Here is a 26420-nt window from a genome sequence, read left to right on the forward strand (position 1 = left end):
GTGAATGTATTAACGTTGAACAACCCTCTGCCACATTGTTAGTTTTACCGACGAATCAGGATCCATGTGTAATGAGGTTGAGGGAATTTCTTTGTCCTAAAGGTGTATGAAACTATGAACACTCTGTATTTGCTAATTCTTCGTACAGTAGACGAGAATGTTGAAAATTTTGGTCCAGCTCCAGTTACATATCCAGTAGTTTCATTCTTTGAGTCAAAGGAGCTTCATATTTACAGCAGCTCACAAAGATTCCGACGTTTTATTTATGACCATTAGAACACCATTATATATCTAAAGTTATGACCAATAGAACATCATGTTTAAATCAGCTCAGAAAGATTCCAACAGCTCAGTGTTGACCAACAGAACATCATGTTTATCTAAAGCTTTTCTTGGTGTATGTTTCAGTCAGGCCAGCCATGACAATATAGTTAAACAACAATGGTTTAAGTTCAAGTAAACTTGGGTTGAACATTATGAATAAGTGCAAGCGTTCAGAAAAAAATAACCTAAAATAACTCTTTCATTCATGCAAAATGGGTCCACGAGACGAAAGTGTAATTAAGCATATGGAGTCTAGAAACCAAACATGATGTCTTCCAAGAACAAATTCCATAAAGCAGACAAAACATGGCAAACTCATAACAAATCGACCCAAATCAACAATCACTGGTCTCCAGGAAGCGACTTGATGATGTCGGAATCACCTGGATCAACGATGCTGAGGCAAGAAACACGGAAGTACTTTCCACAAGCAGTTCCCAAATCGACATTGTTGCCATTGTAGTGATGAACACCAACTTTAGCAAGCATAGCGTAATACTCAATCTCTGATCTCCTCAACGGAGGGCAGTTGCTCGAGATAAGAATCAACTTACCTAACACAACATAACCAAAAAAAAACGCCTCTTAACAATCATTCAACAGACTCAACGCAGATGAAAGGTTCAAAAAGTTTTGTTCTTTACCTTTGGAGCTGCGAAGGGACTTGAGAACGGATTTGTAGCCTAGAGTGTACTTTCCACTCTTCATGACAAGAGCTAGTCTGCTGTTGATTCCCTCATGGGACTTCTTCGTCTTCTTCGCCGCAACCATCTTCTCAACGCCGTGAAGTCTCGCTGATCGCCGGATTTACAGGAGAGAGGCCTTTCGTGGTGAGCGGCGCAAAATGATAATGTTAAATAGAGAGACGATGGAACCCTAATGGTTTTCTTATAATTATTTTCGTCAAGACACAGGCCCACGGCCCAATATAATCTCGGCCCACGGCCCAATAATTCAGGCCTTTAGGGTAAATGCTATTACCTTTTGGCGGGAGTTTTTGGGATTTGATGGCACCAAATTTTTTTTGCGAAAATGATCAAATCAATATTTCGAGAAATCTGAAATTCGAAGGATCAAAAAAACCCCTTTCGTCGGAGAAAGTGGAGAGAGAGAATCATCGAATCGTTCATGGGTCGATTAGATTTAGCAGCGGCGAAGAGAGCTTACCGGACAGCGACGGAAGTGGGTAACCGGAGCGAAGAGGCGAGATGGGCCAATAACGTCGGCGATATCCTCAAAAACGAAGGAGAGTACGTGGAGGCTCTCAAATGGTTCCGAATCGATTACGACATCTCCGTCAAATATCTGCCTGGGAAGGATCTGTTGCCTACGTGTCAGTCTCTCGGCGAGATCTATCTCCGTCTCCAGGATTTCGAAGAAGCCTTGATCTATCAGGTAACACGCCTCTGATAAAATAAAAAATAATAATAATAACTGACTTCTCGAAGAAGCTTTGACCGAGTTTGACTTTTCTAACTGTTTTTTTTTTGTGGTTGTTGTTGCAGAAGAAGCATTTGCAGTTAGCTGAAGAGAACAACGACACCGTGGAGAAGCAACGAGCTTGTACTCAGCTCGGCCGTACCTACCATGAGATCTTCTTGAAATCTGAGGATGACTGCGACGCGATTCAGAGTGCTAAGAAGTACTTCAAGAAAGCCATGGAGCTTGCACAGGCTCTCAAGGAGAAACCGCCTCCTGGAGAATCTGGAAGCTTTCTTGAGGAGTATATCAACGCGCATAACAACATTGGTATGCTTGACCTTGATCTTGATAATCCCGATGCTGCTTGTAAGATTCTCATGAAAGGATTGAAGATCTGCGACGAAGAGGAGGTTAAGGAGTATGATGCTATACGTAGTAGGCTTCATCATAACCTTGGGAACGTTTATCTAGAGCTGAGGAGTTGGAAAGAGGCGAAAGAGCATATTAAGATGGATATCAAGATCTGCCATCAGATAAGTCATTGCCAAGGAGAAGCGAAGGGGTATATCAACCTCGCTGAGTTGCACAACAGGACGCAAAACTACGGGGATGCGCTTATGTGTTATGGGAAAGCTTCTACTCTAGCGAAATCTATGCAAGACGAGAGTGCGTTGGTTGAACAGATAGAGCATAATATCAAGATTGTGAAGAAAGCTGTTAAAGTTATGGAAGAGATGAGGGAAGAAGAGCGTAGGCTTAGGAAGTTGTCTGCTGAAATGGCTGATGCCAAAGGCACTTCGGAGGAACGAAAGTCTATGCTTCAAGTGCACGCGTGTCTTGAACGTCTCATTGAAAAATCCAGCATAGTATTTGCATGGGATAAGGTTTGTTTATTTCTTAAACACTTCTTGTTTTTTGATAACAATTAATACCATGTCTGCATGTGTTTCAAATGTTTCCAAAAGTTAGAATTGTTTATCTTAGGGGGGCTTCAATCATAAATAAGCGTTGTTAGATCTTCAGATTTCATCAGGGTACTACGGAACTGTTATTTTCGTAGACAAATTCGGGTTTTGTTGAATTCTGTTGATGACATTGTCTTGTCATATCAGTCATAAAGACTATTATCCAAGAATTGCTTGATTTTTCTTCTCTCCAGAAAACATATCTTTTAGAAAGTTAGTCCTGGGATTTAAATTTTTATTTCATTACTTTTAAACGAAGTCAATATGTTAGACCAAAGTGGCAAAACTATACTTGTTCTGTACCAAACGGATATTGAGCTATCAATGATCCAAGTCTATAACCACTGTTCTAATGACTTGTAATATAGTTTAAGTTGGAAGCTGACATTTAATTTTTCTTCCAACTAAGGGTTTCACTTTCTTCTCTGAATGTCGTAGCATCTTGAATATTCAAAAAGGAAGAAGAAAATATCAGCGGAACTCTGTGACAAGGAAAAGATGAGTGATGCCTACTTGGTTGTTGGAGAGTCCTACCAAAAGCTTAGAAAATTCAGAAAATCCCTGAAGTGGGTCGGAAGAAGTTATGAGGGATACAAAGCAATTAGTAATTTCGAGGTGAGATTTTGTTTGCTTGTTACGGTTAGTTATTACAATTTATATTTCATTTTTAAATCTAAATCACAACAATATAATTCACTGATGAGGCCTCTCACATGGTTTGGGTAAAAGGAACACTGATAATACTATTTTTGGATTTTTCAATATCGTAGCTTTTCGTCTTTATTGACTCTAATGCTCACTTATGTTAGCATCTTTTAGGGTCAAGCATTGGCGAAAATTAATATAGGTGATGGTTTGGACTGTATTGGTGAATGGACACAAGCACTCAAAGAATTTGAAAAGGGATACAGGTAGACCCATTATCAAATTGTACATTTGAGCTACTTAGTATCTATTGCTTGTGAGTTTATCCAAATACATGGATCTACTTATTAATCTCTTTTAGAAAATTGACAATTCTATTGCATAGCATTACTCTGTGATGGAAGGCTTAATAGCCGAGCAAGCACGAATCTAATGTAATTCAAATACGTTCTAGAATTACTGCACTATAGCTGATGAATAAGTATTTGGAATCAGTTATCACTATAGAAATTCACATATGCATACCTATCTCATGCTAATGAATAACGTGATGGTCGTTTTGGAACTAATTTCATCTGTTCCTGCAGAATTGCTTTGAAAGCCAATCTTCCTTCAGTTCAGCTTTCTGCACTGGAACATATGCATTATAGCCATATGATCAGATTTGGGAATGCTAAGGAAGCCAGGTAATCTTTACTATGTAGTCGATGGGCTGAAGTTGGATAGTAATATAAAGCTGCTGTTAGGTTTTACAGGGCTACAACTAGGCTTGCGGTTTCAATTTTTTAGTTTCTCATATACATTTTATACTGTTTAGGGAGTTGAAGGAAAAAATACAAAATCTGGAGTCAGAGCATGGTGAGAGAGCAGAATATGGTACAGAAGATGAATGCTCTGAAACCGACTCAGAAGGGCATGGGAACATTTCAAATGATAGGCCAAATGCATGTAGTTCGCCAGATCTCCAAACATCAAATTCACCTGAATCAGAATCGTTGGCAGATTTGGATGAAACAAATGATGACGTGCCACTAATTTCATTTCTCCAGCCTGGGAGACGTCTTTCCAAAAGGAAACAGTTTTCAGGTAAACAAGATGTTGAGCCTGATCAGGCCAAGAAAGATTTCTCTGCACCAGCAGACTCTCAGCAGACAGTCTCTGGCCGGAAGCGTATTCGTGTAATCCTCTCTGACGATGAAAGTGAAACCGAATATGAGTTGGGATGCCCCAGAGGCAGTTTTCACAAAGTTACAAGTCAGCGTAAGGAAGTCTCTGATGAAAGTATGTATTTTGATGGCGCTGTTAATTGTACGGATAATCCTGCTATTCAAGACCATGTAGAAGAAGGTTCTTGCTCGTTTACGTCTCTCCGTCCCACTAAAGTTGCTCCAGATGCCAACAATTGCAGACCTCTGACCAATACTATAGCTGTTGAACCAACTGGTTGCGGTATAAAAGGATCTCAATGTGAAGCTGGCGAATCCAACAGCACGCAATGCAAACATGGATCTGCTCTCGTGAACTTCCACACTTATTCCAAGACAGATGATGTGAGATTTTTTTTACCTTGCTTTTGTTTATCATTAACTAATCTTGATTGGATTGTTTTTTTTAACCTATGCTTCCTCTTTCCTTCTCCCTAATAACTATATTTAACTGTTGCAGCAAAAAATTCAAATTGAAATTGAAAATGTACACATGGCTTTAGACTCGTGTTCTGGCAATGATGAGTCTGTGAAGGTGGAACTTACTTGCTTGTACTATTTACAGCTTCCTGATGACGAGAAATCTAAAGGTATGTGAACTTATTGATTCACAGCTAACGTATAGAACTCGTCTCATGCTTTATATTTTATGTTTTACAGCATTTTAACTTCACTGCTCCTAAAGCTGTTTAAATCTTTGAACGTTCAATATGTTTTTCATTAGGTCTGTTGCCTATCATTCATCATTTGGAGTATGGTGGTAGAGTTCTGAAACCATCGGATTTATATGAGGTTCTCTCGGGCTCTTCTGAACACGTTGTTATTGAAGCTTCCGTTAGTGGTAAGTATTTTCTTGGTACACATGGGATCTACCTGTGATATTTGGAATGTGATTGTCAAGCTGATCTTACTAGTATATTTTTCATCTCAAATTGTTCTTTAAGTTTTTACATGAGTGTGGCTGAACCGCTCTATTGGTTTATATGATCGTTGGTTCTCCCCTCTTATTTATACAAGACGGCTGAATCAGCTATGCAATTAATTTGTTGCAGGCTGGGTTCACAAGCGTCTGATGAAACTATACATGGACTGTTGCCAAAATTTGTCAGAGAAACCCAGTATAAAATTGCTTAAGAAGTTATATATTTCGGAGGTGAGAAATTACTGCAAGTTTGCCAGAAATGGATGAACTAGTTTAATTCTTTATTTTCTTTTCGACCTCTTAAAAGCAAGCTAGTTACAGGTATCACTTTATCTAGTGTATAATCTGTATGGTTATCTCATTGTATGTTTATCAGGTAGAGGATGATATCAGTGTGTCAGAATGTGAACTGCAAGATGTATCAGCTGCTCCTTTATTGCGTGCCCTCGATGTGCATAACACAGTGGCAATGTTGGATCTCTCCCACAATATGCTAGGTGAAAGTTGCCTCTAACGTCTTATCTTACACATTTATTGTACAGTGTTAAACTTCTAGTTTGCGAACGGAGTAAGTTGGTTAACTGATAAGGAACTACTAGGAAATTTAATGGTACTTATTTTTCATCATCTTATTGGTTGCTAGGGAATGGAACAATGGAGAAACTGAAACAACTTTTTGCCTCATCAAACCAGATGTATGGTGCTTTAACTTTGGATTTGCACTGCAATCGATTTGGTCCAACTGCTTTGTTTCAGGTAACCGAATAGGCTCAAAAACTAGAAAGTTTCACATATTCGTGTTTTCTCTTATTGTTAAATATAATCCACTTTACCAGATCTGTGAATGCCCTGTTCTGTTCACTCGGCTGGAAGTCCTCAATGTGTCCAGTAATCGACTTACTGATGCTTGTGGATCATACCTCTCAACCATCTTGAAAAACTGCCGGGGTATAGTTTCTTTAAAGATTGCCTGTCATCTATAGTATCTAATTGTTCAGTTAGCATCTTTTGTTTCTTGGTTTTACTGGTGACTAATAAACCTGCTAGATATATGAGATACCTAATCTTAGACTAATATTTTTGACTCTTATCTTCCATTCACGCATTTATGCTAAAGTGTCCCCGTTTGTTGTTTAGCACTTTACAGCTTGAATGTGGAACATTGTTCACTCACATCTAGAACAATCCAAAAGATTGCTGATGCTTTGGATCCGGAGTCGGGACTTTCACAACTCTATATAGGTAGACTTTTAATTTTTGTCGTTTTACATTCATTTTATTTCTCTCGTTTCAGTTAAGCTAAAGATAGTATTTCCGTACTTGTATGGCAGGTTATAATAATCCTATTTCAGGGAGTGCTATTCAAAACCTCTTGGCTAAAATAGCTACTCTAAGCAGGTGAGATAAAAAAACATTAGAGCTGTATTTATGTTAACTTTTCAAGTTACGTAAATCGATCTGACACTATCATATGTTAAAACAATGCAGCTTTACAGAACTGAGCATGAATGGCATAAAGCTGAGCAGCCAAGTTGTTAGTAGCCTTTCCGCACTTGTTAAGACTCCATCTTTATCAAAACTTTTGGTTGGCAGCAGTGGCATAGGAACGGTAATGAATTTTTATATTCTGATTAAATGCATTCTATTCCATCTGACGATGTTATCCAAATTATTCTAGGACGGAGCTATCAAAATCACTGAATCACTATGTTATCAAAAGGAAGAAACTGTGAAGCTCGACCTTTCATGTTGTGGACTAGCATCTCCTTTCTTTCTTAAGCTCATCCAAGATGTTACTCTAACTTCTTGCATTCTTGAGCTCAATGTCGGAGGAACTCTAATCACTGAAGAGGTATCTTTTCTGTGACCTCAACACACCCTTAAGCTCTTGTCTCCAAACCATGTTGAGGCTGAGATGGAAAAAATTTTGCAATCAGTTGAACTCGTGACACTTGTTCACTCACATCTAGAACGTTGTATACAAACAGGGAGTCAGTGCACTGGGGATGCTGCTTGCGAATCCTTGTTCAAACATAAAAGTTCTGGTTTTAAACAAGTGTCATCTGAAGCTCTCTGGAATTCTTTGCATAATTCAAGCACTTTCAGGTCTAAACTATTATTTACCCTATATCTCTTGTTGTAGCTACGATTATACCAAACATCTTCTCATTTTCAAACTATCAACTATACATTTTGCAGATAATAAGAATCTCGAAGAGCTTAATATCTCTGAGAATGCTAAAATGGATGAGACTCTGTTTGGCGAGCCTGTGAGTGGAAGCTCAGAAATGGAACAGAAAGAACATGGTACATGTGAATCCATCACCGTAATGGACAAAACTCACAGTGAACATTGGCAGAACCAAGACAAAGAACAAGAGTTATGTGAAGCCAATATGGAGTGTGGTGATGGTCTTGAAGTTGCAGACAGCGAAGATGAGCAAATAGAGGAACAAACTGCAACGTCGAGTAGTCTTAGTTTACCACGCAAGACCCATATTATCAAAGAGCTTTCGACCGCGCTTGCAGTGGCTAACCAATTGCAGATTCTAGATCTAAGCCACAATGGGTTGTCAGTTGAAGCCTTGGAAACATTATACATGGCATGGTCATCATCAGAATCGCGAACTGGCATAGCCCAAAGGCATGTGAAAGATGAGATTGTCCATTTTTACGTTGAAGGGAAGATGTGTTGTGGAGTCAAACCATGCTGCAGAAAGGATTAAACATATTCCTCTGCTTATACAAAGTCTCCCATTGTTCTTGTGGTGCAAAAGCTTTGTTAAGAGTTAAAGATCTAAATTATCACCTTGTTTTAATTTTTGATAAATATTGTAAAATTAAGAAAAATGTGGTGAATATTAAAAGTGATATGATAATGAAAATTTGAGAAGGTACATTTACATACGTGTATTTGTAATTTTGAAAATCGATTGCGGTATTTTCGGATATAAATCAAATCATTCATATTATTTAGCGTGTGATACCATTATTCCCATCATATCATATGAATCATGCGGTGTTCGCCATTTACTCTCCAGTTAAACTAGTTCTCATTTTGCATAATTGTTTTGAGTCTATAATTAAATACTAGATTCTTTATCCAAGATATAAACCTTTGAGAAGACATTTTTATTCTTTTCATAGCTCATTGGTTGAACGAGTAAAAGATGACCCACGGTGTTCTGTAAAAGGTAATGAAGTTGTTGTATTTCATTTTTATCAAATTAAACTTTACGAAATGAAATTATCAACGGCTTTGATATATTATTAGAAATAAATGAAATAATTAACAAGGTGAAACGTAATTAAAGATGTTAAATCACGCATTGAAGAAACGGAAGTTGCATCATCTCATCTCGCAAGCTTTAATTACATATACAAAAGAAAAAGAAAAAGAAAAAAAGGGAGTAAAATAACAAAACCCATCCTAACCAGTACATTATTTTCACTTATACTCTAAAGAAGTTACATGCAATGCAACACCCCAAAAAAAAAAACCAAGACTTTTAGCAAAAAAAATAAAATAAAAAATAACCAAGAGATCAAGAAACAATTAAAAAGAGGTCAAACATCTGAACAGTGTACATGTCAAATCAAACATCAGAGGGCGATGAATGGTTTTCTACTCTTGTTTTGTGTAAGTTCATGCATTACAATACATTATATAAACTACACAAGAGAGACAGAGAGAGAGTGAGTAAGCATGATCATGGAGACAACAATGCTTGTAGACCAATGTCGTTGTGTTTTCGTGAAGGACCAGAAGCTGGAACAGGTAAGTGTCTTGGCAAGATCACAAAGAAATGGTCTCTCCTCATAGTGTTTTTGTTGTGATCATCATTAGGGATTATGTAGAAAACGCTTGATGGTGACAAGGCTCTCGAGGCGTCGCAATGGTGAATGAGGAAGAAGCAGAAGAACAGAAGAAGAAGAGCTTGTGGGTTTATTGATAACCTTTTCATCCAATAATGTTGATGTGTAGTAACCATTTCAGTGATTAAAATCGAATAAGAGAAAGAGATCACTATAGGTATTTTTGTTTGTTTCAGTTTTGGAGAAGTGGGGTTTGGTTGAGGACTTTTGATGGGAGAAAGAGGGCAACCCCTTTTGAATAGGTCTCTCTTTGGCTGAAAGCCTGGAACAATAATAATTGCCAATAAAACTAAATAAAGGTAAGGGAAACTGAACATTCATTATTGCATTTTATATTTGAATCACTGAACGAACTATCACTTGTGTGAATTTTCTTATATAAATAAATATTTCTTTTTTGCGTGGAAAATGTATCCATTTTTATACCAAAATCTGGAGTATAAAATCATGAATTTGGATTTTATTCTTTTTATAAATTATAAATCATATATGTAGTGTCAGGTTGACCGGGTGACATGAGAAGGAGACTGTTAGAATAATAGTTACCTTTTTATTATTGATTTCTGTAGATGTCACTATGATGCATATCTATAATTCTATGTTAGTTAAGAACTAATTGAAAAGCTTTACCCACATTCTCTGCTAATATATTTGAAAACACAGTTAGCACTTCTAATATCTCCACAAAAAGGTAAACAATTAGCACTTCTAGTAGCTTTAAAACAGCTTATTGACAATATACGCACCAACTTCAAGCTATTATACCACACAACGGAAAAGTTAATATAATGCATTGAAATAAAGGATGATTTGAAGAATTATAATATGTTATGGTAAAATGGATGGTCAATGAAAAAGTATTTGGGTCCCCAGACCCCGAAGTAAGGTTAATAAGATAGAAAATGGGAACAAAGTTCTTTTTCATCCAGATTATCATTGATCAAGGTAAAATATAAATGTGTGATACATAAGTCGATTTTAAACCTGAAAAAAAAACATAAAAAATCGAAAACTGAATTAAAACCAAAAAATTATAAATTGCGTAATTTGGGTTTTTGAATATTTTATATAAAATTATATTTTGAGACAAATATTATTTTTAACTAAAAATAATTAATATTTAAAGAAAAAAACAATATCTTTAGATAACCGTTTGGTTTTTTTTTAGAAAATAAAATTCATATGGATTTTTGTAAATTTTGATCTGGTTTTGGTTTTGAGGATTTTTGGTTCGTTTCCAGGTTTCAAATGAATATTGTTAATGGGACATTTTGTTATATAATTTAATAACGTATATAGATATATTATGTATAAACTCGAATATATGTTACAAAAACGGGGGAGTCTGATGACTCTGATTTAATTTCTGTTGTAAAGATTATACTAGATTTTAACCCGCGCTTTTGGAATAAAAAAAGTTCCTTTTATATATTTCTAAATAAGATAGTGTATATGTATGAACATATTTATGTGGAACCGAAGATTCAAAAAACCAAAATCGAATCGAAATTCATAAATAACTAAAAAGATTCTTTATCTTTGGAACCAAAAAAACGAAACCAGATCAGAACCGAACTGAACCGAAAGCCGAATGGGTACCTAAATTTTTGAGATACAGATTATATAACTACAAATATTAATTATATTTAATTTCTAAATATCCAAATATCCTAAAAATACAATTCATAAACGGAATTATCCGGAAAAAAAATTACCTGAATATTTTTATCCAAAATTTTAAAAATTATCTATGAATGTTGAGGCCTAATAGTGTCTTTATGTTTAAATAGTGCCAAGAAATCATTATATTTGTACAAATTATTTAACTCCTCTTAGTGAGTTACATTATGTTTATAAATGAAATTAAATATAGACAATTTTTTTTATATTTGTTCCAGACCCACAGACGAACTGGTAAAACCGACGACCGTTATATAATTCAGTTTGAATTTAGTGAAAATCTCTATTAATTAAAAATCTGACAAAGTCCAGAAATCTACTATTAACCTGTGACATGACACTGGTCGATCCTATAAAAACATAAAAAATCTGATTATATTACTAAAAAAATGATTAAATTTCTCATATACTTTTTAATAGTATATAAAATTGAATAACTATTTGATTTGTGATTCTCTACACTTTTATTAAACTTTTAAAATGTAATTCAAAAAAAAATAGTAATGGAAAAAACTAAAATTTGCTTACATGACAATATGAATTAATTTTCGATATTGATAATCTATTATAAGTTTATATTTTATTATTTATATTTAAAAATTTTATAATAATTTTATTTAGTTGTATATTATTTTAAATTTTAGCCAACGTTCTAATTTGGTACTAACAGTTAGTTAAAAATATTATTTTTCATGGGAGACACAAATAGACATTCAAATAAAAATTTTAAATATCTAATTAAATTTTTAATAAAAACGAATTTTATATTATTTTGTATTTTTAATTAATACTATTATTTGTGTTGATTAGACTTCTTATGAGTATTGATTAGTTGTATAACAGAAAGTTATAAACATATTTCTATGACATGTGCTGCTTATGTGTTAGTCAAACATATACGTTTTGTCATTGGACATAATCATCTGTAATGCAAATTTATGTGCGCTTGCACAAGTATTCATTAGAATCATGAAATGGTCATTGTTTGGTTACTCTTATCGATCGATTTAATTAACGCGGTAAGTGTTAGGTCAAAATAGAACGTGGTAAATAATTGATAAATAAAAAGTAAATAAAATAAGATACAGTTGTATAATCTATACTATATAAAAGTTGAAGCTATAAGCCATCGTAGGATTAAAAACGACCAATCATATTGTGGCAAATCAACATTTTAATTTATTAATTTAAAAAAAAATTAAGGCTATAAACCATTAAGAATGTCCACATATGATTTAAAACCATCAATCGTATTGTAACAAATCAACATTTTAGTTTATTAATTTTTATAATGTCAAAAATTCTAAATTATAATAAAAGAGAAATTAATATTCCATATATAACTTAAACTAACAAAATAAATATTAACATTTCAAGTAACATAATTAGAGTCCACAAGTTCATGCATGCTTAATGGAGGAAACTGGTTTGTCGACCATTATAGTTAATTAAATCAACTAGCCATATTTTTCTTATGAAAGTTAAATTTAGGTTTAGCAGTTGTATCTGGTGGCCAATTTTTTTCTTATAGCATGACAGAATAATAAACAAACTAACATATTTCTCACCGAGAAAATCAACTAGAAAATAGATTTTCTTTGATAAGTGATTTTCTGTGTAAATTTTATTTATTTTGGTGAAAGACCGTTAAGTAATGAATTTTGAGAAACTTTGCTATCATCTGTAATTATTGATATCAACAATGTATCAAAATATACATACATGAATTATTTACGGTACAAAGATCTAACAAACGATACAATAATTAAGTATCAGCTTTAAAATTTAAAATAATATTGTATATGCATCCAAAATTTATTTATAAAAATAACCGCATATAAATTTGCAAATCCTCAACATTGTATCTGTATAAAAAAGTTTAAGTGTTTTTAATTTGTGTCAACTTCTATAGTTATTAGTTGTACTTTCATGTATTTTCTATTTCATTCAACAATTTAAACATTTATTTGCGGATTTGAAATTTCTAACAAATTCAAATCTTTTCCAGACCATTTATTTAAATTATAATTATTCTATGGTATAGCTACATGTCATTTAAAATTTAAATTAGTAACTATACAAATTCTCATAATCTAATTGTAAAGGAATAATCTTTAAAAAAACTGTAATGTGATTTTAAATTTGAAAAAAAAAATCAAAAAACACTATGTTTCTTATATGTAAAAATGAAAAGTTTATCCTCATTTGATTTCAAACTAATAAATTTTAAACTAAATTTTAATTTAAGTTACTTATGTTTGGAGATAAACATATATCTAAGATAGATACATGTTAATAATTTCAAATGACAAATAGATAAATTTTAAAACATTTTCAATCAATTACAAATTTACGAAATCTATATAAACAGAGAATTTACACACCTTGCAAGCATTACCTCATGCATATGATCTATCTTAAGCAGTGTTTTGAAACTCGACCAAGACCCGCGGTTGAACCGGTAAACCCGGCAACCCAGAAAAAAATCCGGTTTGGGCTTTGTGAAAAACTCAATATTTAGAAACCCGCAAAAATCCACAAAAACTCAGTAGAACCCGGAACCCGATACCGGTTGAACCATTGGTTGAACCAATAAATAACTTTTTTTTTAATTTTTAATTATGTTTTTAGATTATGTTTTATATTCTAAATTTCTAATTAAGAAGTTATATACTGACAAAAAAAATTAGGTTTTTCCTTTTCAGTTTTATATTTGTGATTTTTAGATTTTAATGAAGATTTCACTATGCCACTTGAAGAAAATAAAGTGAACGATGGTAGAGAGAACCAAAACTAGTTGATGTGATTTGATGTTAGTTTATTTCCGTTATTGATAATTTATTATAATGATTTTTTACTTTTGGTTTATTTTGTATTTAAAATTTAATTTATTATTCACATTAAATATTTATATATTTACAAATTTTATTTCTTGATTTTTTAGATGTCATAACTCTTACCTTGTTAGACAAAATTATAAATAGTCTAAACTATTTTTTGATATTTTGTATATCAAATGAAAATAAAAATATAGAAAATAAAGTTAAGTATTTTTTAAATGTTATTAAACATAAAAATATACATATCCAAACTATTATTTTATGTTTATAAAAACATTTAGAAAATATTAAACTTTAGTTTCTATATTTTTATTTACATAACTGATATATTATTATATAATAAAATTAATTCATTTATTAACCCGCGGTCGACCCAGCGACTCGGTAAGTCGTCTGGTTCAGCGTCTGAGTCAGGTTTAAAAACATTGATCTTAAGTCAAACATGTAGGTAAAACATATCCAATTTTGGTCCCTGCAGGACTCTAATTTAATTTTGTTATACTCTAGTTTAGATTATGAAGAGCCTTGACTTTGAGTTTTTTTCAACAATGCGATTGTTATTGTTTTTTTTTGCTAGCCTTTCATATTCTGATTATTTTTATTCTGTAAGTTTAAAGTTTAGGAAGAGATGAAATCTAAAACCAGTGTTTTTTATTTAGGTAAAAGAAAAATAATGAGGAAAAGAAAGGAATAGATATAAAAAAGTAGAAAAAAATATAAGATGAGACGAAATAGAAATGCTTCATGTTTTATTTTTTAAAGTATGAAATCTATTAGTAAGAGATTACATATATATCAATAGTTTTGTTATTAAAAGAAAATAAGTAACATAATTTCTATTTAGTTTTATTTTAAATATTAAAATAATATTATGACAATATATTATTATAGTTTTAAATATTACATTTAGTCCATTTACATAAATGTAAACGTGTAAGAGGTTTAAATAAAGGGCAAATCTCCAAAATAGCACCTTTCTAAGTTTATATCACAAAAATAGCACTCAAAAACTAAAATGACCAAAATAACATTTTATCTTTTGAAAAATTTAAATTTTTTTATTTTTCAAAATTTGAAATCTTATCCCCAAAACCTCACTTCTCAACTCTAAACCCTAAAACCTAAATCCTAAACCCTAAACCCTAAATTCTAAACCCTAAACCCCACCCTTTGAGTGCTATTTTTGTGACTTTTGGTCTTGAGTGCTAGTTTGGGAACAAAAACTTGATTTAGTGCTATTTTGGTATTTTTCTCTTAAATAAATTTAAATAAAAACGTAGTTTTCAAATGATATCTTACATAAGAGGTTTCTTAAACTTTTACGATTTAGAATAGATAAATCGTGCGTAAAGCGGTGATAAGCGAGACGTTTACACTGTGAGGCACATTTTGTCTTTTGTTAACACTAGAAGACACTTTGTGGTCAGGGGACACATTACTTGGACAGGTGTATTTTTGATTGACAGAAAAGCCCTCCAACGGTTTGCTAGGGGAGAGGATGTTTCCTCTAAGGAACCAAACCAGACATTTGTTTGGTCTAATAAATGAATAAGTTAAAATAGAGAGTTTTCAATTGTAGCCGTCAGATTATTTGATTAAAAGGAGATCCAATGGCTAAGAGTAAGATGGTTGGTTGGGGTCGCCATAAATGTGTTTCCTTTAACGTACCTTGCTGTGTGTTGTCTTTGTTGTTCTACGAAGCTGAAAGATAAGGGTGGGAGAGATTTACGAGTTTGAACGGACGTAGGGAGCTCCGTGCAGAGTTCCTCCGCTGCAGAAGTGAAGGTTAGTTTGTAGACTTTATCGATTTAGCTTGTTGGTGTGTAGTTTCGAAGTTGTGGTTAGGGTTTTGTTTTTTAGTGTTTTCTAGATTTTCATGGTAAACGATGTACGATGTCAATGCAGATGGACGAGATGTGTATGGTGATGTGTGGAGCATGGCTATGTGGGTCTGACGGGAAATGGGAGTTTGTTGTGGACAAGACAAAAATGGCGAGGATGATACCTGTCCATGAAGCGCTGACCATAAAGGAGATCGAGAGTCTGGTGTTTGCTGAGTTTAAGAAGTCGGAAGCTTCTTTCAATCTAGCGCTTAGCTATTGGCCGCCGGACAGCAAGGACCTTGCAACCGGGATTAAAACTCCTCCCGTCCTGCTTACAAACGATGGTGCGCTTAGGTATTTCTTCACCCACATGAAAGTTACCGGTAGTTTGAATTTGTTCGCAACTTTCGAGAGTTTGGGGTATGGTACGGCTGCTCCTGACATGGATGTCTTTGAAACACCGAGATGCAGCGCGAAGCAGCGCCAGAGTGGTACTAAAAGAAAGGCTGTCGACCTCTCCAGCGTGGGTTCGAAAACCAACTTCATTAACCTCGATGATTTCCAGCTGATTGAGGAGGTTGAGAAATTCGAAGAGCGGTTAAGGTCAGAAAGTAACCCCACTGGTGGAGGTGATTGTAATGGCTGGAGCGAGGGTATTGACAACGACTACAGTGGGCCAGAAGAGATTGATGAAAGGGATATTAGGCCTAGAGGATATGACGTTGAGTTTTGGGAGCCACTAATAGATGGTGATTTGGGCGGCAGCGACGCCGTGGAAGTTGTGTTTAACGACAAAGAGGAAAACGGAGTTGCGAAGTTGTCGGAGGGTAGCAGCAGTGAGCCTGTTGGGGAAAGCAGCGGCGGTAGTGGTGTGAAAGGTGAGATCCCCGTGGATGACTTTGCGTGGATGGGGCGTACAAGTATTGGTGGTCGTAATAGCCGTGTCCCAGAGAGTGGTGGTCAGGAGCCTAGTAACCGGAAGCTGGAAGATGTCGATGACGAAGAGTTTGACATTCCGCCTCTGTATGATGACACAGTGTATGAAGCCGCCGAGATCCCAGGGCTTGATGTCGAAGGGGCAGATGGGGTTGTTCATGTTGGGAAGGTGTATGGGAGTATAGTCGATTGTCAGATTGCCTTGGCAATTTACGCTATTAAAGGGCAGTTTCAGTTCAAACAGACGAGGACAAAGGTTGACTCCTTTGTGTGCGAGTGTCCCGATGAGCGTTGTGATTGGAGAGTCACAGCTCATGAGATACGCGGTTGTGGTTACTATGAAATCAGGAAAGCTCAGCTGGATCATACTTGTCCAATCGAGAGTAGGAATGGGTATGGCAGTAGGGGAACAGCTAGGGTTATAGCAGCGGTGTACAAGGCTAAATTTAAAGATCCGTCGAAAGGGCCAAATGTGGTTGAAATACAAAGGCTCTTGATGGAGGATCTTAGGCTGTCGGCATCTTACATGAAGTGTTACAGAGCCAAAGAGCAAGCAATGTTTGACTTGAGGGGACCAGATGACGACTCGTATATGAAGCTGGCTGAGTATCTGTATATGCTGAAACTTGCCAATCCCGAGACGGTAGCTGATATTGAGACAGAGGTTGACGACGAGGGCGTGGAGCGGTTTCTTTACATGTTTTTGGCGTTTGGGGCATCTATTAAGGGGTTCCAGAAGCTGAGGCTTGTGTTGGTTCTAGACGGCACACATCTTAGTGGGAAGTACAAGGGGGTGTTGCTTACAGCAAGCGGACAAGATGGAAATTTCCAAGTGTTTCCTTTGGCATTTGCAATAGTAGACAGTGAGGATACTGAGGCTTGGACGTGGTTTCTGCAGAAGGTTGAGAGGATATTGGCGGATTCGAGCAACCTTGCTATAATATCGGACCGGGCCACTTCAATTGCCAACGCGGTTAGCTGTGTGTATCCACAAGCCCATCATGGGTTTTGTATCGTCCATTTGGCACGGAACGTTAATGCTAGGTTCTCTAGCAAGGGGTTAGCGAGGTTGGTGACTGCTGCTGAGACTGCGCATAGGATGAGGGATTACAAGAATTTCTGTGACAAGATCAGGGCGTCTAACAGCGAATGTGGGATTTATTTGGGGAAAATAGGGTCTGCACGTTGGTCTAGAACGTACTTTGGGGGCTAGAGGTATAATATAATGACAAGTAACATTGCTGAACAGCTAAACAACGCATTGGTAGAGGGTAGGTCGTCCCCAATAATTGAGTTGGTGATGTTCATACAAGGGATGATGACAAGGTGGTTCAGTGCAAGACGTAAGAAGGCCAATAAGCACCGGGGTCTGATGACAATAGAAGTCGATAAAGTGATGACAAAGACAATGGCGCTGGTGAAGGGCAGCAAGGTGAACTCTATTTCTAGCTGGAGCTGCCAAGTTGTTGGGAAGTTTGGTGGTTCTGAGAGTGTTCAGTTGGAGCAGAAGAAGTGTACTTGCAAGTACTTTGACAACATGAAGATACCATGTGGGCATGCCATGATTGCGGCCGACAACATAGGGCTCGAATATGAGACAATGGTTGGTCATTGGTACAAGACGGTGGCGTGGAGGGAAACCTATGCAGGTGTTATTAGGCCAATTGGCGACCCCAGGGACGAATCTATTCCGGAAGACGTGAGGGATGCAATGTTGATGCCACCATTGACTAAGAGGCCACCAGGGAGGCGTAGAACCAAACGATTCCCCTCGACAGGGGAGATGCCGGTAGATAGTTTATTTGATTTTGTTTTGGTGATTATTTATTGATTGTGACAATCTAGCGGTGTGATAAATTGTGATTCTTTTATGCAGGGTCCTAAGAAGAAGTCTGTGCCTAATAAGTGCGGGAGGTGCAGGTAGAAGGACACAACTGCACCAATTGCACGGTTCCGATATGATTGGAGATTGAAGGTTAGGTGATGGAAGTTTTTTGTTTGAACGGCTATTGTATGGAGGTGCAGGGAGAATTTTTTTTTGAACGGAACTCGTGTAACCTGAAGGAGTAGTTTTTTTGGTACTTGTAGTAGAGATGTTAATTCCACCACTTGTGTGAGCAAAAACCTTGTTGGTATGATTTTAAGAAACAAATCTATGGATGTTTATGTTCTTGTTGTTTTTTTATGTTGTGTAGGAAAAAAACTGAAACTGATCTAGAATAAAAGGTGGATTAGTGTATGAGATGGGTTGGTGGGGTTTTCAATGGGAGTGTTTTTCGTGGGTAGCTAGGGCATGGTTAGGGTAGTAACAGTGGTTTAGGGTGTGGTTGTGGTTAATGTTTTGAATAGTGAGTTGGCGTGGATGACATGTATGTGGTCGTTGGATACTTGGTCTGGGTAGAAATTGTTGTGAGTAAGTGGGGTAGTCGTCAGTGGTTAGTAAAGATTTGGTTAAATTGGTTATGATTGGGACAAACGCAACGGCAGTGTAGGGCGTGGATGAAATGTTTGTGGTCGTCGTAAACCTGTTTGGCTAGAAGTAGGCGTAAACACAGGAGGAAGTGGAGGAAGGGGGTAGTGGACACTAAGGTGGTGGTTAATTAGGTTATGGTTACGTAAAAATTAACAGAAGGTGTAGGCGTGGATGATGTGCTTGTGGTTGCGTTTATCATGGTTTGTGAAAAAAATGTGATTAAGATAGGAGAAGTTGGTTAAGGGTACCAGTTATGTCAAGTTAGGATGGCGACGTGTTTAGGGTTAGCGTGTTGTGTTAGATCTGTGCTGGTTATGGTTATGGATGCCGTGAAATAGTAAGGTTGCGCTTAGATAGGTTATGGTTAAGAAAAAATTAACATAAGGTGTAGGCGTGGATGATGTGGTTGTGGTTGTGTTGGTCATGGTTTGTGAAAAATGTGATTAAGTTAGGAGTAGTTGGTTAAGGGTACAAGGTATGTCAAGTTAGGATGGTTACGTGTTTAGGGTTAGCGTGTGGTGTTAGATCTGTGTTGGTTATGGTTATGGATGACGTGAAATAGTAAGGTTGCGGCTAATTAGGTTATGGTTAAGTAAAAATTAACAGAAGGTGTAGGCGTGGATGATGTGCTTGTGGTTGCGTTTATCATGGTTTGTGAAAAAATGTGATTAAGTTAGGAGAAGTTAGTTAAGGGTACAAGGTATGTCAAGTTAGGATGGCGACGTGTGGTGTTAGATCTGTGTTGGTTATGGTTATGGATGGCGTGGAAGTGTTCTGTTTTTTAGTAAGAAAAGATCCAGGGGGTGTGGGTGGGAGTGTGGTTAGTTTCGCAACCGTTTGTTTGTAGGAGTTGCTGGTGTTTAGGGGCTGGCTGTTGTTTAAAGTTGTTTTTTTTAGTTGTTGGTGAGGAAGGGTGTAGCGTTGTTGGAAAAGTTGTGTTCAGGGTAATATTTGAGTTGGTGTGAGTATAACAAGAGGCTTTTGTGTTAGTTGGTGTTAGTTCTATGTTAGTTATGGTTATGGATAACGTGAAAGTGTTTCGGTCTGTGTGTTGTTTGTCATTACGAAGTTAAGAAGATAGCAGGGTTTGCAAGGGGAGTAGTTATCGTGGTTAGTTAGGGCATTGTCAGGGTGGTAATGGTGGTTTAGGGTGTGGTTGTGGTGAATGGTTTGAACTATGCGTTGGCTTGGATGACTTGATTGTGGTCGTTGGATATGTGGTCTGGGTAGGAGTTGTCGTAATTACGTGTGAAAGTGGTCGGTGGTCAGCGAAGATGTGGCTAGATTGGTTATGGTTGCGGCCCTCTCCGGCAGTGTCGGACGTGGATGATATGTTGGTGGTCGTCGCATATTTGTTCTGGCTAGAAGTGGAGGGGTGGGGGACAGTAAGTTCGTGGTCAAAGAGGTTATGGCTAAGGAAAAATTAACGGGAGGTGTGGATGATGTACTCTAGGTTGTGTTTGTCATGGTTTAGGGATAATGTGATTATTTCGTGTGGTTAGATTATGGTTTAGTGAGGGGGGAAGGTTGCTATGTGGATGACATGATTGTGGTTGTTGTTTTGGATGGTACAGAAAGCTGTTGTGGTTAAGTAGGTTATAGACCAGAAAAAATTTACGGGAGGTGTAAAAAATGTGATTAAGTTAGTAAAATGAACAAGGTTGGAAGGTTCGTTTTGTTTAGGGTAGGATTGTTGGGTAGGTTAGATTATTTCGTATGGTTAAAGAATGGTTTAGTGAGGTTGGAAGGTTGCTTTGTGGATGACATGATTGTGGTTGTCGTTTGTGATGGTGAAGAAGGTTGTTGTGGTTAAAGGTGATTGTACTAAACGCTGAGTTTGAAACTTTGAGTGTTAGGTTTGTTGAGCATGTTTGTATTGTGAACATGTTTATGTGGTTACGAAAGTATATTGTGGACACGTTGATGTGGTTACGAAAGTATACTGTACAACACAACAACAATGAAGCTTACCATGAGAAGTAGATAAATTCCGATTTGATCTAAAGCAACCAGCAAGTTTAGTTTGTTGACAAAAGGTTACATAGTAGTTTCTAGCCGGAATGAAAACAATACAAAATACATAAGTTGGCGCAGCACAAGTACTCAAAGGGAGTTTGTTTAGTCTGAGAATGCCCAAACCTCTCTCTGCTTTCCTGTTGTCGTTGATTCGTTGTTGAATACCGAAAACAAGAGAAATAAGAACTGTAAAAAGCTCTGAATAATTCAATCAAAAGGTGAGTTTTTACATGACGCTAGATTGCTTTATATAATGAAAACGAACACCGACTCTTCTTGGACTTATCCTAATAATAACTAACTTGTAAAAGATCTTCTAAGATAAAGCCAAATCCTAATAACTCGACAGAAATAATGATTATCGGTTTAACACATAACCGAACGTAAACCAAGGGATGCGCTGCATCAGGTCTCCCCGGGTAGGAGAAGATTCGTCCCTGAATCTGGAATCTCGTTATCACCTCGATACTTAGATAAGAACTTGACGTTGAAGACGTTCGAAGTGTTGACGTGAGGCGGAAGTTGTAAACGGTATGCATTAGCGTTAATCCGCTCTAGAACCTCAACCGGACCCAACTTGCGCGACTTGAGCTTGTTATACTCGTGGGCAGGAAGTCTGTCCTTCGTCATAACCACCCAAACAAGATCTCCTGGTTCGAACAAAAGCTCACGGCGCTTCTTGTCTGCACGCTCTTTGTAACCTTGAGCAGAAGACTCCAAATTCTGTGACACTAGCTTATGAACCTCACGAAGAGAATCAACAAACTCGGCTGCTCCTCCATGAAAGCGATTTAACTCGGGGAGAGGCGCGAGATCGAGAGGGCAACGTGGAACCTGTCCATACACTACTCGAAATGGACTAAAACCGGACGACCGATTCGTAGCATGATTGTGCGCAAACTCAGCCTGGCAAAGGCGAGTCTCCCACGACTTGATGTTATCACCGACCAGCGAACGAAGCATATTGCCGAGAGACCTGTTGACGACCTCTGTCTGGCCATCGGATTGAGGGTGATACGCAGTACTCATATCCAAGCTTGTGCCCAACATCTTCCACAGAGAACGCCAGAAATGGCTTAGGAAGCGAGTGTCTCTGTCTGATACAATCGAGGTAGGAAGACCATGGAGACGGTAAATCTCAGCGAAAAAAAATTGTGCAACTTTGACAGCATCTGTCGTACGTTTACAAGGGATGAAGTGGACCATCTTGGAGAAGCGGTCGACGACGACAAAGATGGAGTCATTACCTTTCTGAGTTCGCGGCAAACCCAGAACAAAGTCCATGCTGAGATCAGTCCAGGGCTGTGTTGGTATCGGAAGAGGGAGGTACAGCCCGGCGTTAGTAGCTTGCCCCTTTGCGAGCTGACATGCTCTGCACCTTTCCACGTATCTCTCGACATCCTTACGGAGGCTCGGCCAGTAGTACGCAGAAGTCACTAACTGGAGAGTTCTATCACGACCCACATGACCCTCCTTGTGCAAGTCTTCAATGATCTTCAGTCGCAAGCTACACGACGGGATGCAGAGTTGCGAACCTCGGAACAAAAACCCATCAACCAGCGTGAACTCGCTATTAACGCCAGCCTGCATCTCGGCCCATATCTTCCCAAAGTACGCATCAGTGGCGTACAGATCAGCAAAAGAGGCAAAGCCTGCGACGGACGTATGCAACGTCGTGAGCAAGGTATGTCGCCTACTAAGGGCATCAGCAACGCGATTCAGCTTTCCTGCCTTGTGGCGAATCGTGAAAGTGAATTGCTGTAAGTATGCGATCCAATTGGCGTGCCTCGCTGATACTTTAACTTGGCTATCCAAGTGTTTGAGAGCATCATGGTCAGTAAAGATGATGAAGTCGCGGTGAATCAAGTAATGACGCCAATGACGAATAGCTTGTACCACTGCGTAGAACTCCACATCATAAGTACTATATCTGCCGCGTGCCCCAGAGAGTTTCTCACTATAGTAAGCGACAGGCCTAGAGTTTTGGCTAAGAACTGCTCCAATCCCTAGCTTGGAGGCGTCACAGTGAAGCTCAAATGTCACCGCGAAGTCTGGGAGAACCAGAACAGGAGCCGTAGTGAGGCGTTCTTTGATAAGTTCGAATGCTGCGTTTGCCTCCTTTGTCCATGCAAAAACGGTACCCCTCATGCAATCTGTTAGAGGTGCCGTAATTGAACTGAAGTTGGCGACAAACCTTCTGTAGAAGGAAGCGAGTCCATGGAAACTACGGACCTCCGATATTGTCTTAGGCGCAGGCCATTATCGTATTGCCTCCACTTTGCTCTCATCCATCGACAACCCTTCTGTCGAAACAACATAGCCAAGAAAAAGGACGCGCTTTACGCCCCACTCACACTTCTGTCTTGCGACAAAAAGAGTCTCTCTGCAAAGCACCGCAAGCACTTGTCGCAGATGGTCAATGTGTTCCTCTAGCGAGCTGCTAAAGATCAGAATGTCGTCGAAGTAGACGACTACAAAACGACCAATGAACGGACGCAACGCCTGATTCATGATTCGCATGAAGGTACTTGGCGCATTGGACAATCCAAAAGGCATTACTAGCCACTCAAAAAGTCCCTCACGAGTCTTGAAGGCAGTCTTCCATTCATCGCCCGGTCGGATACGAATCTGATGGTAACCACTCTTAAGATCCAGTTTAGAGAAGATTGTAGCCGAGCCAATCTGATCCAGCAAATCATCGAGCCTCGGAATCGGAAATCTGTACCTCACTGTAATCTTGTTGATAGCTCTACTGTCGACGCACATGCGCCATGAACCATCCTTTTTAGGAATTAGTAAGGCAGGTACTGCACAAGGGCTAAGACTCTCGCGAACATGACCCTTAGCCAGCAACTCCTCCACTTGCTTGCGTAACTCCTCGTGTTCTTGGGGACTCATGCGGTAGTGAGGACGATTGGGCAGTGTAGCCCCTGGCACTAAGTCAATGTGATGCTGGATATCCCTGAGAGGCGGGAGGCCTAATGGTAGCTCTGTGGGAAAGACATCATCGAACTCTGACAAGAGTTTTGCAATCGCTGGGTCAACAGTGTGTGGTGCTGGTTCTGCCTTCGGCATTGTGAGCAATGCATACATGACTTGTTCCTGACGAAACTCCTCTGCAAATGATGCATAAGAGCAGAACAAAACCGGATTGCTCGATCCCGTTCCTTCTCGTAAGTGAGCGGGAACACTCGAGTCCTGTACAGCGGGTACGGCAGGGCTTTCGCGAGTAGGAAGGAGAACAATGCGGCGTTTTTCGAAGAAGAAACTGTATTCATTGGTGCGGCCGTTATGCATCACCTCACGATCGTATTGCCAGGGACGACCCAGCAGTATATGACTGACATCCATAGGGACGACATCACAGTATATCTTGTCCTTGTAGTATTCTCCAATCGACAAAGAAACTAACACGCGGTGGACTACTCGAATGTCAATACCCTCTTGAAGCCATACCAACTTATAAGGAGCAGGGTGATTTGAACGGCGCAGACCAAGTTTTAAAACTGCGCTTTCGGAGATCACATTCCTGCAGCTTCCCGAATCTATGACAAAGCTACACACTCTGCCGTTGATGGTGCAGGTAGACGAGAAAATGTTGTTGCGCAACCACGGTTGGTCATTATGTCGTATTGGTGCCAAACAAATACGCCTTAGCATCAGTAATGTGCCCTTATCCCCTGTATTGTGATCATCTAATATTTCCTCAATCACCTCGTCATCATCCTCATCATGCTCCTCGTCCCACTTGGTTTCTTCCGCCAGCAGACCACGACGATTAGCATTGGGACAGGCAGTTTGTCTGTGCCCTAGCTCCCCACAAGTATAGCAACGCAGTGCGTTTGGTCTCGTTGAGCGACGAAGATCCTCCGTAGCAACAGGTGTTTTGCCAAAAGGTTCTCCTTTCCCGGCTCCGGTGTCGCTTTTTGGTAAAGAAGCCTGTTGATTTCCGTCCGTAGCACCAGTTACTTGACGAGCACGCGTTGAGGAGTTCCATGTTGAAGAGTTCGACTTAAACTGAGCCGCGAAGGCAACAGCTCGACGATGAGCCTCCGCCACCGTGAGAGGATCAAATTGCGACATTGCGTTTTGAATTTGAGAACGCAAGCCACCAATAAATCTCGAGACAAGTTGGGTCTCACTGTCTAGTATCTCGTTACGAGTTAACAGTAACGAAAATTCCTCAGCATAATCATCCACCGATCGCGCTCCCTGGCGAATGTTTTGAAACCGAGTGAACATAGTTCTCTCAAAGTTGTAGGGAAGAAACGACTTCCGCATCACTTTCTCAAGTTTTGCCCATGTATCAACGTTACTCTTCCCCAATCGAGCTCTAGTCGCTTTCAGTTGAAGCCACCACGACGCAGCTTTCCCCCGAAACTTTGTAGCCACCAGTGCGACTTTGCGTGCTTCAGGAACACGCTTGAATTCCAACATCTCCTGCACCGCCACGAGCCAATCAAGTAGCTCTTCCCCACGAACACCGCCATGAAACTCAGGTAATTCCACCTTAAAGCCCAACTCCCAACCTCGATCATCATGATCTCGATGACGGGGACGCGCTCTATTCCTACGGTGATTCTCAGCCGCAAACGGGTTATCTTCTTCATCAGACAATCCATCGTCCGACTGTTGTCTCTCTCTGTTGCGATCCCGATCCCGATCATGTATCGTCTCTGCAAGCTCACGAAACGAAGTTTGAATCGTATCCAACAGATTCTCGTGCATCGTCATGATAGTTCTTCTGAACTCCTCCCAATCATTCATTGGTTGCTCCGCTTGCGTACGCCTGGGTGCCATTGAATGATCTGAAACGATTGTGGAGAAGAAAAAAAATTTAGTGTCCGGAACGTCCTTGCTCTGATACCAAACTGGCGCAGCACAAGTACTCAAAGGGAGTTTGTTTAGTCTGAGAATGCCCAAACCTCTCTTTGCTTTCCTGTTGTCGTTGATTCGTTGTTGAATACCGAAAACAAGAGAAATAAGAACTGTAAAAAGCTCTGAATAATTCAATCAAAAGGTGAGTTTTTACATGACGCTAGATTGCTTTATATAATGAAAACGAACACCGACTCTTCTTGGACTTATCCTAATAATAACTAACTTGTAAAAGATCTTCTAAGATAAAGCCAAATCCTAATAACTCGACAGAAAGAATGATTATCGGTTTAACACATAACCGAACGTAAACCAAGGGATGCGCTGCATCATAAGTACTCCGATAACTAGGAAGGCACATTAGTAGAAAAACATGAAAAGGTGCCTTGTTAATCCGTAGAACTATAGTTAGGGA

At 38.4% G+C, this 26420-nt stretch overlaps 5 protein-coding genes and 1 long non-coding RNA gene across 6 annotated transcripts; 2 read left to right on the plus strand and 4 right to left on the minus strand.

Moving 5' to 3' along the window:
- Positions 1–499: 499 nt before the first annotated feature.
- LOC103869530 (putative 60S ribosomal protein L30-1) lies at positions 500–1215 on the minus strand. Its single transcript, XM_009147616.3, has 2 exons — positions 969–1215; positions 500–878 (listed from the first exon to the last, which is right to left on the minus strand). The coding sequence occupies exons 1-2, from the start codon at positions 1093–1095 to the stop codon at positions 667–669; spliced, it is 339 nt and encodes a 112-aa protein (XP_009145864.1). The 5' UTR covers positions 1096–1215; the 3' UTR covers positions 500–666.
- Positions 1216–1217: 2 nt separating this feature from the next.
- LOC103869531 (protein TONSOKU) lies at positions 1218–8390 on the plus strand. The gene is made up of 18 exons (XM_009147617.3): positions 1218–1719; positions 1830–2630; positions 3150–3326; positions 3531–3622; positions 3944–4042; positions 4174–4906; positions 5022–5151; positions 5286–5402; positions 5614–5714; positions 5860–5980; positions 6127–6239; positions 6320–6431; positions 6621–6725; positions 6815–6881; positions 6972–7092; positions 7162–7335; positions 7472–7589; positions 7683–8390. The coding sequence occupies exons 1-18, from the start codon at positions 1453–1455 to the stop codon at positions 8207–8209; spliced, it is 3975 nt and encodes a 1324-aa protein (XP_009145865.1). The 5' UTR covers positions 1218–1452; the 3' UTR covers positions 8210–8390.
- Positions 6317–6774, minus strand: LOC117133990. Its single transcript, XR_004458074.1, has 2 exons — positions 6544–6774; positions 6317–6469 (listed from the first exon to the last, which is right to left on the minus strand). It is a non-coding gene; the product is annotated as an uncharacterized LOC117133990 (long non-coding RNA).
- A 509-nt stretch (positions 8391–8899) lies between the features above and the next one.
- LOC108872017 (protein IDA-LIKE 4) lies at positions 8900–13761 on the minus strand. Its single transcript, XM_018659220.2, has one exon. The coding sequence runs from the start codon at positions 9674–9676 to the stop codon at positions 9194–9196; it is 483 nt and encodes a 160-aa protein (XP_018514736.1). The 5' UTR covers positions 9677–13761; the 3' UTR covers positions 8900–9193.
- A 4102-nt stretch (positions 13762–17863) lies between these two features.
- Positions 17864–18562, plus strand: LOC117134393. Its single transcript, XM_033292702.1, has 2 exons — positions 17864–18427; positions 18515–18562. Exons 1-2 carry the CDS (start codon positions 17864–17866, stop codon positions 18560–18562), a joined length of 612 nt encoding a protein of 203 aa, XP_033148593.1.
- A 4778-nt stretch (positions 18563–23340) lies between these two features.
- LOC117134443 lies at positions 23341–25961 on the minus strand. The gene has a single exon (XM_033292902.1). The coding sequence runs from the start codon at positions 25925–25927 to the stop codon at positions 23387–23389; it is 2541 nt and encodes an 846-aa protein (XP_033148793.1). The 5' UTR covers positions 25928–25961; the 3' UTR covers positions 23341–23386.
- Positions 25962–26420: the final 459 nt, after the last annotated feature.

The sequence above is a fragment of the Brassica rapa genome, chromosome A05, assembly GCF_000309985.2.
Source record: "Brassica rapa cultivar Chiifu-401-42 chromosome A05, CAAS_Brap_v3.01, whole genome shotgun sequence".
Taxonomy (NCBI): Eukaryota; Viridiplantae; Streptophyta; class Magnoliopsida; order Brassicales; family Brassicaceae; genus Brassica; species Brassica rapa.

Coding starts and splice junctions, on each gene's coding strand:
- LOC117134443 (XM_033292902.1), bottom strand. CDS start 25,927: ATGGCACCCAGGCGTACGCAAGCGGAGCAACCAATGAATGATTGGGAG.
- LOC108872017 (XM_018659220.2), bottom strand. CDS start 9,676: ATGTTCAGTTTCCCTTACCTTTATTTAGTTTTATTGGCAATTATTATT.
- LOC117134393 (XM_033292702.1), top strand. CDS start 17,864: ATGACAAGTAACATTGCTGAACAGCTAAACAACGCATTGGTAGAGGGT. Junction 18,428..18,514: donor CCTCGACAGGGGAGATGCCG/GTAGATAGTTTA, acceptor TCTTTTATGCAG/GGTCCTAAGAAGAAGTCTGT.
- LOC103869530 (XM_009147616.3), bottom strand. CDS start 1,095: ATGGTTGCGGCGAAGAAGACGAAGAAGTCCCATGAGGGAATCAACAGC. Junction 879..968: donor GTCCCTTCGCAGCTCCAAAG/GTAAAGAACAAA, acceptor ATGTTGTGTTAG/GTAAGTTGATTCTTATCTCG.
- LOC103869531 (XM_009147617.3), top strand. CDS start 1,453: ATGGGTCGATTAGATTTAGCAGCGGCGAAGAGAGCTTACCGGACAGCG. Junction 2,631..3,149: donor TAGTATTTGCATGGGATAAG/GTTTGTTTATTT, acceptor TGAATGTCGTAG/CATCTTGAATATTCAAAAAG. Junction 5,981..6,126: donor TCTCTCCCACAATATGCTAG/GTGAAAGTTGCC, acceptor ATTGGTTGCTAG/GGAATGGAACAATGGAGAAA.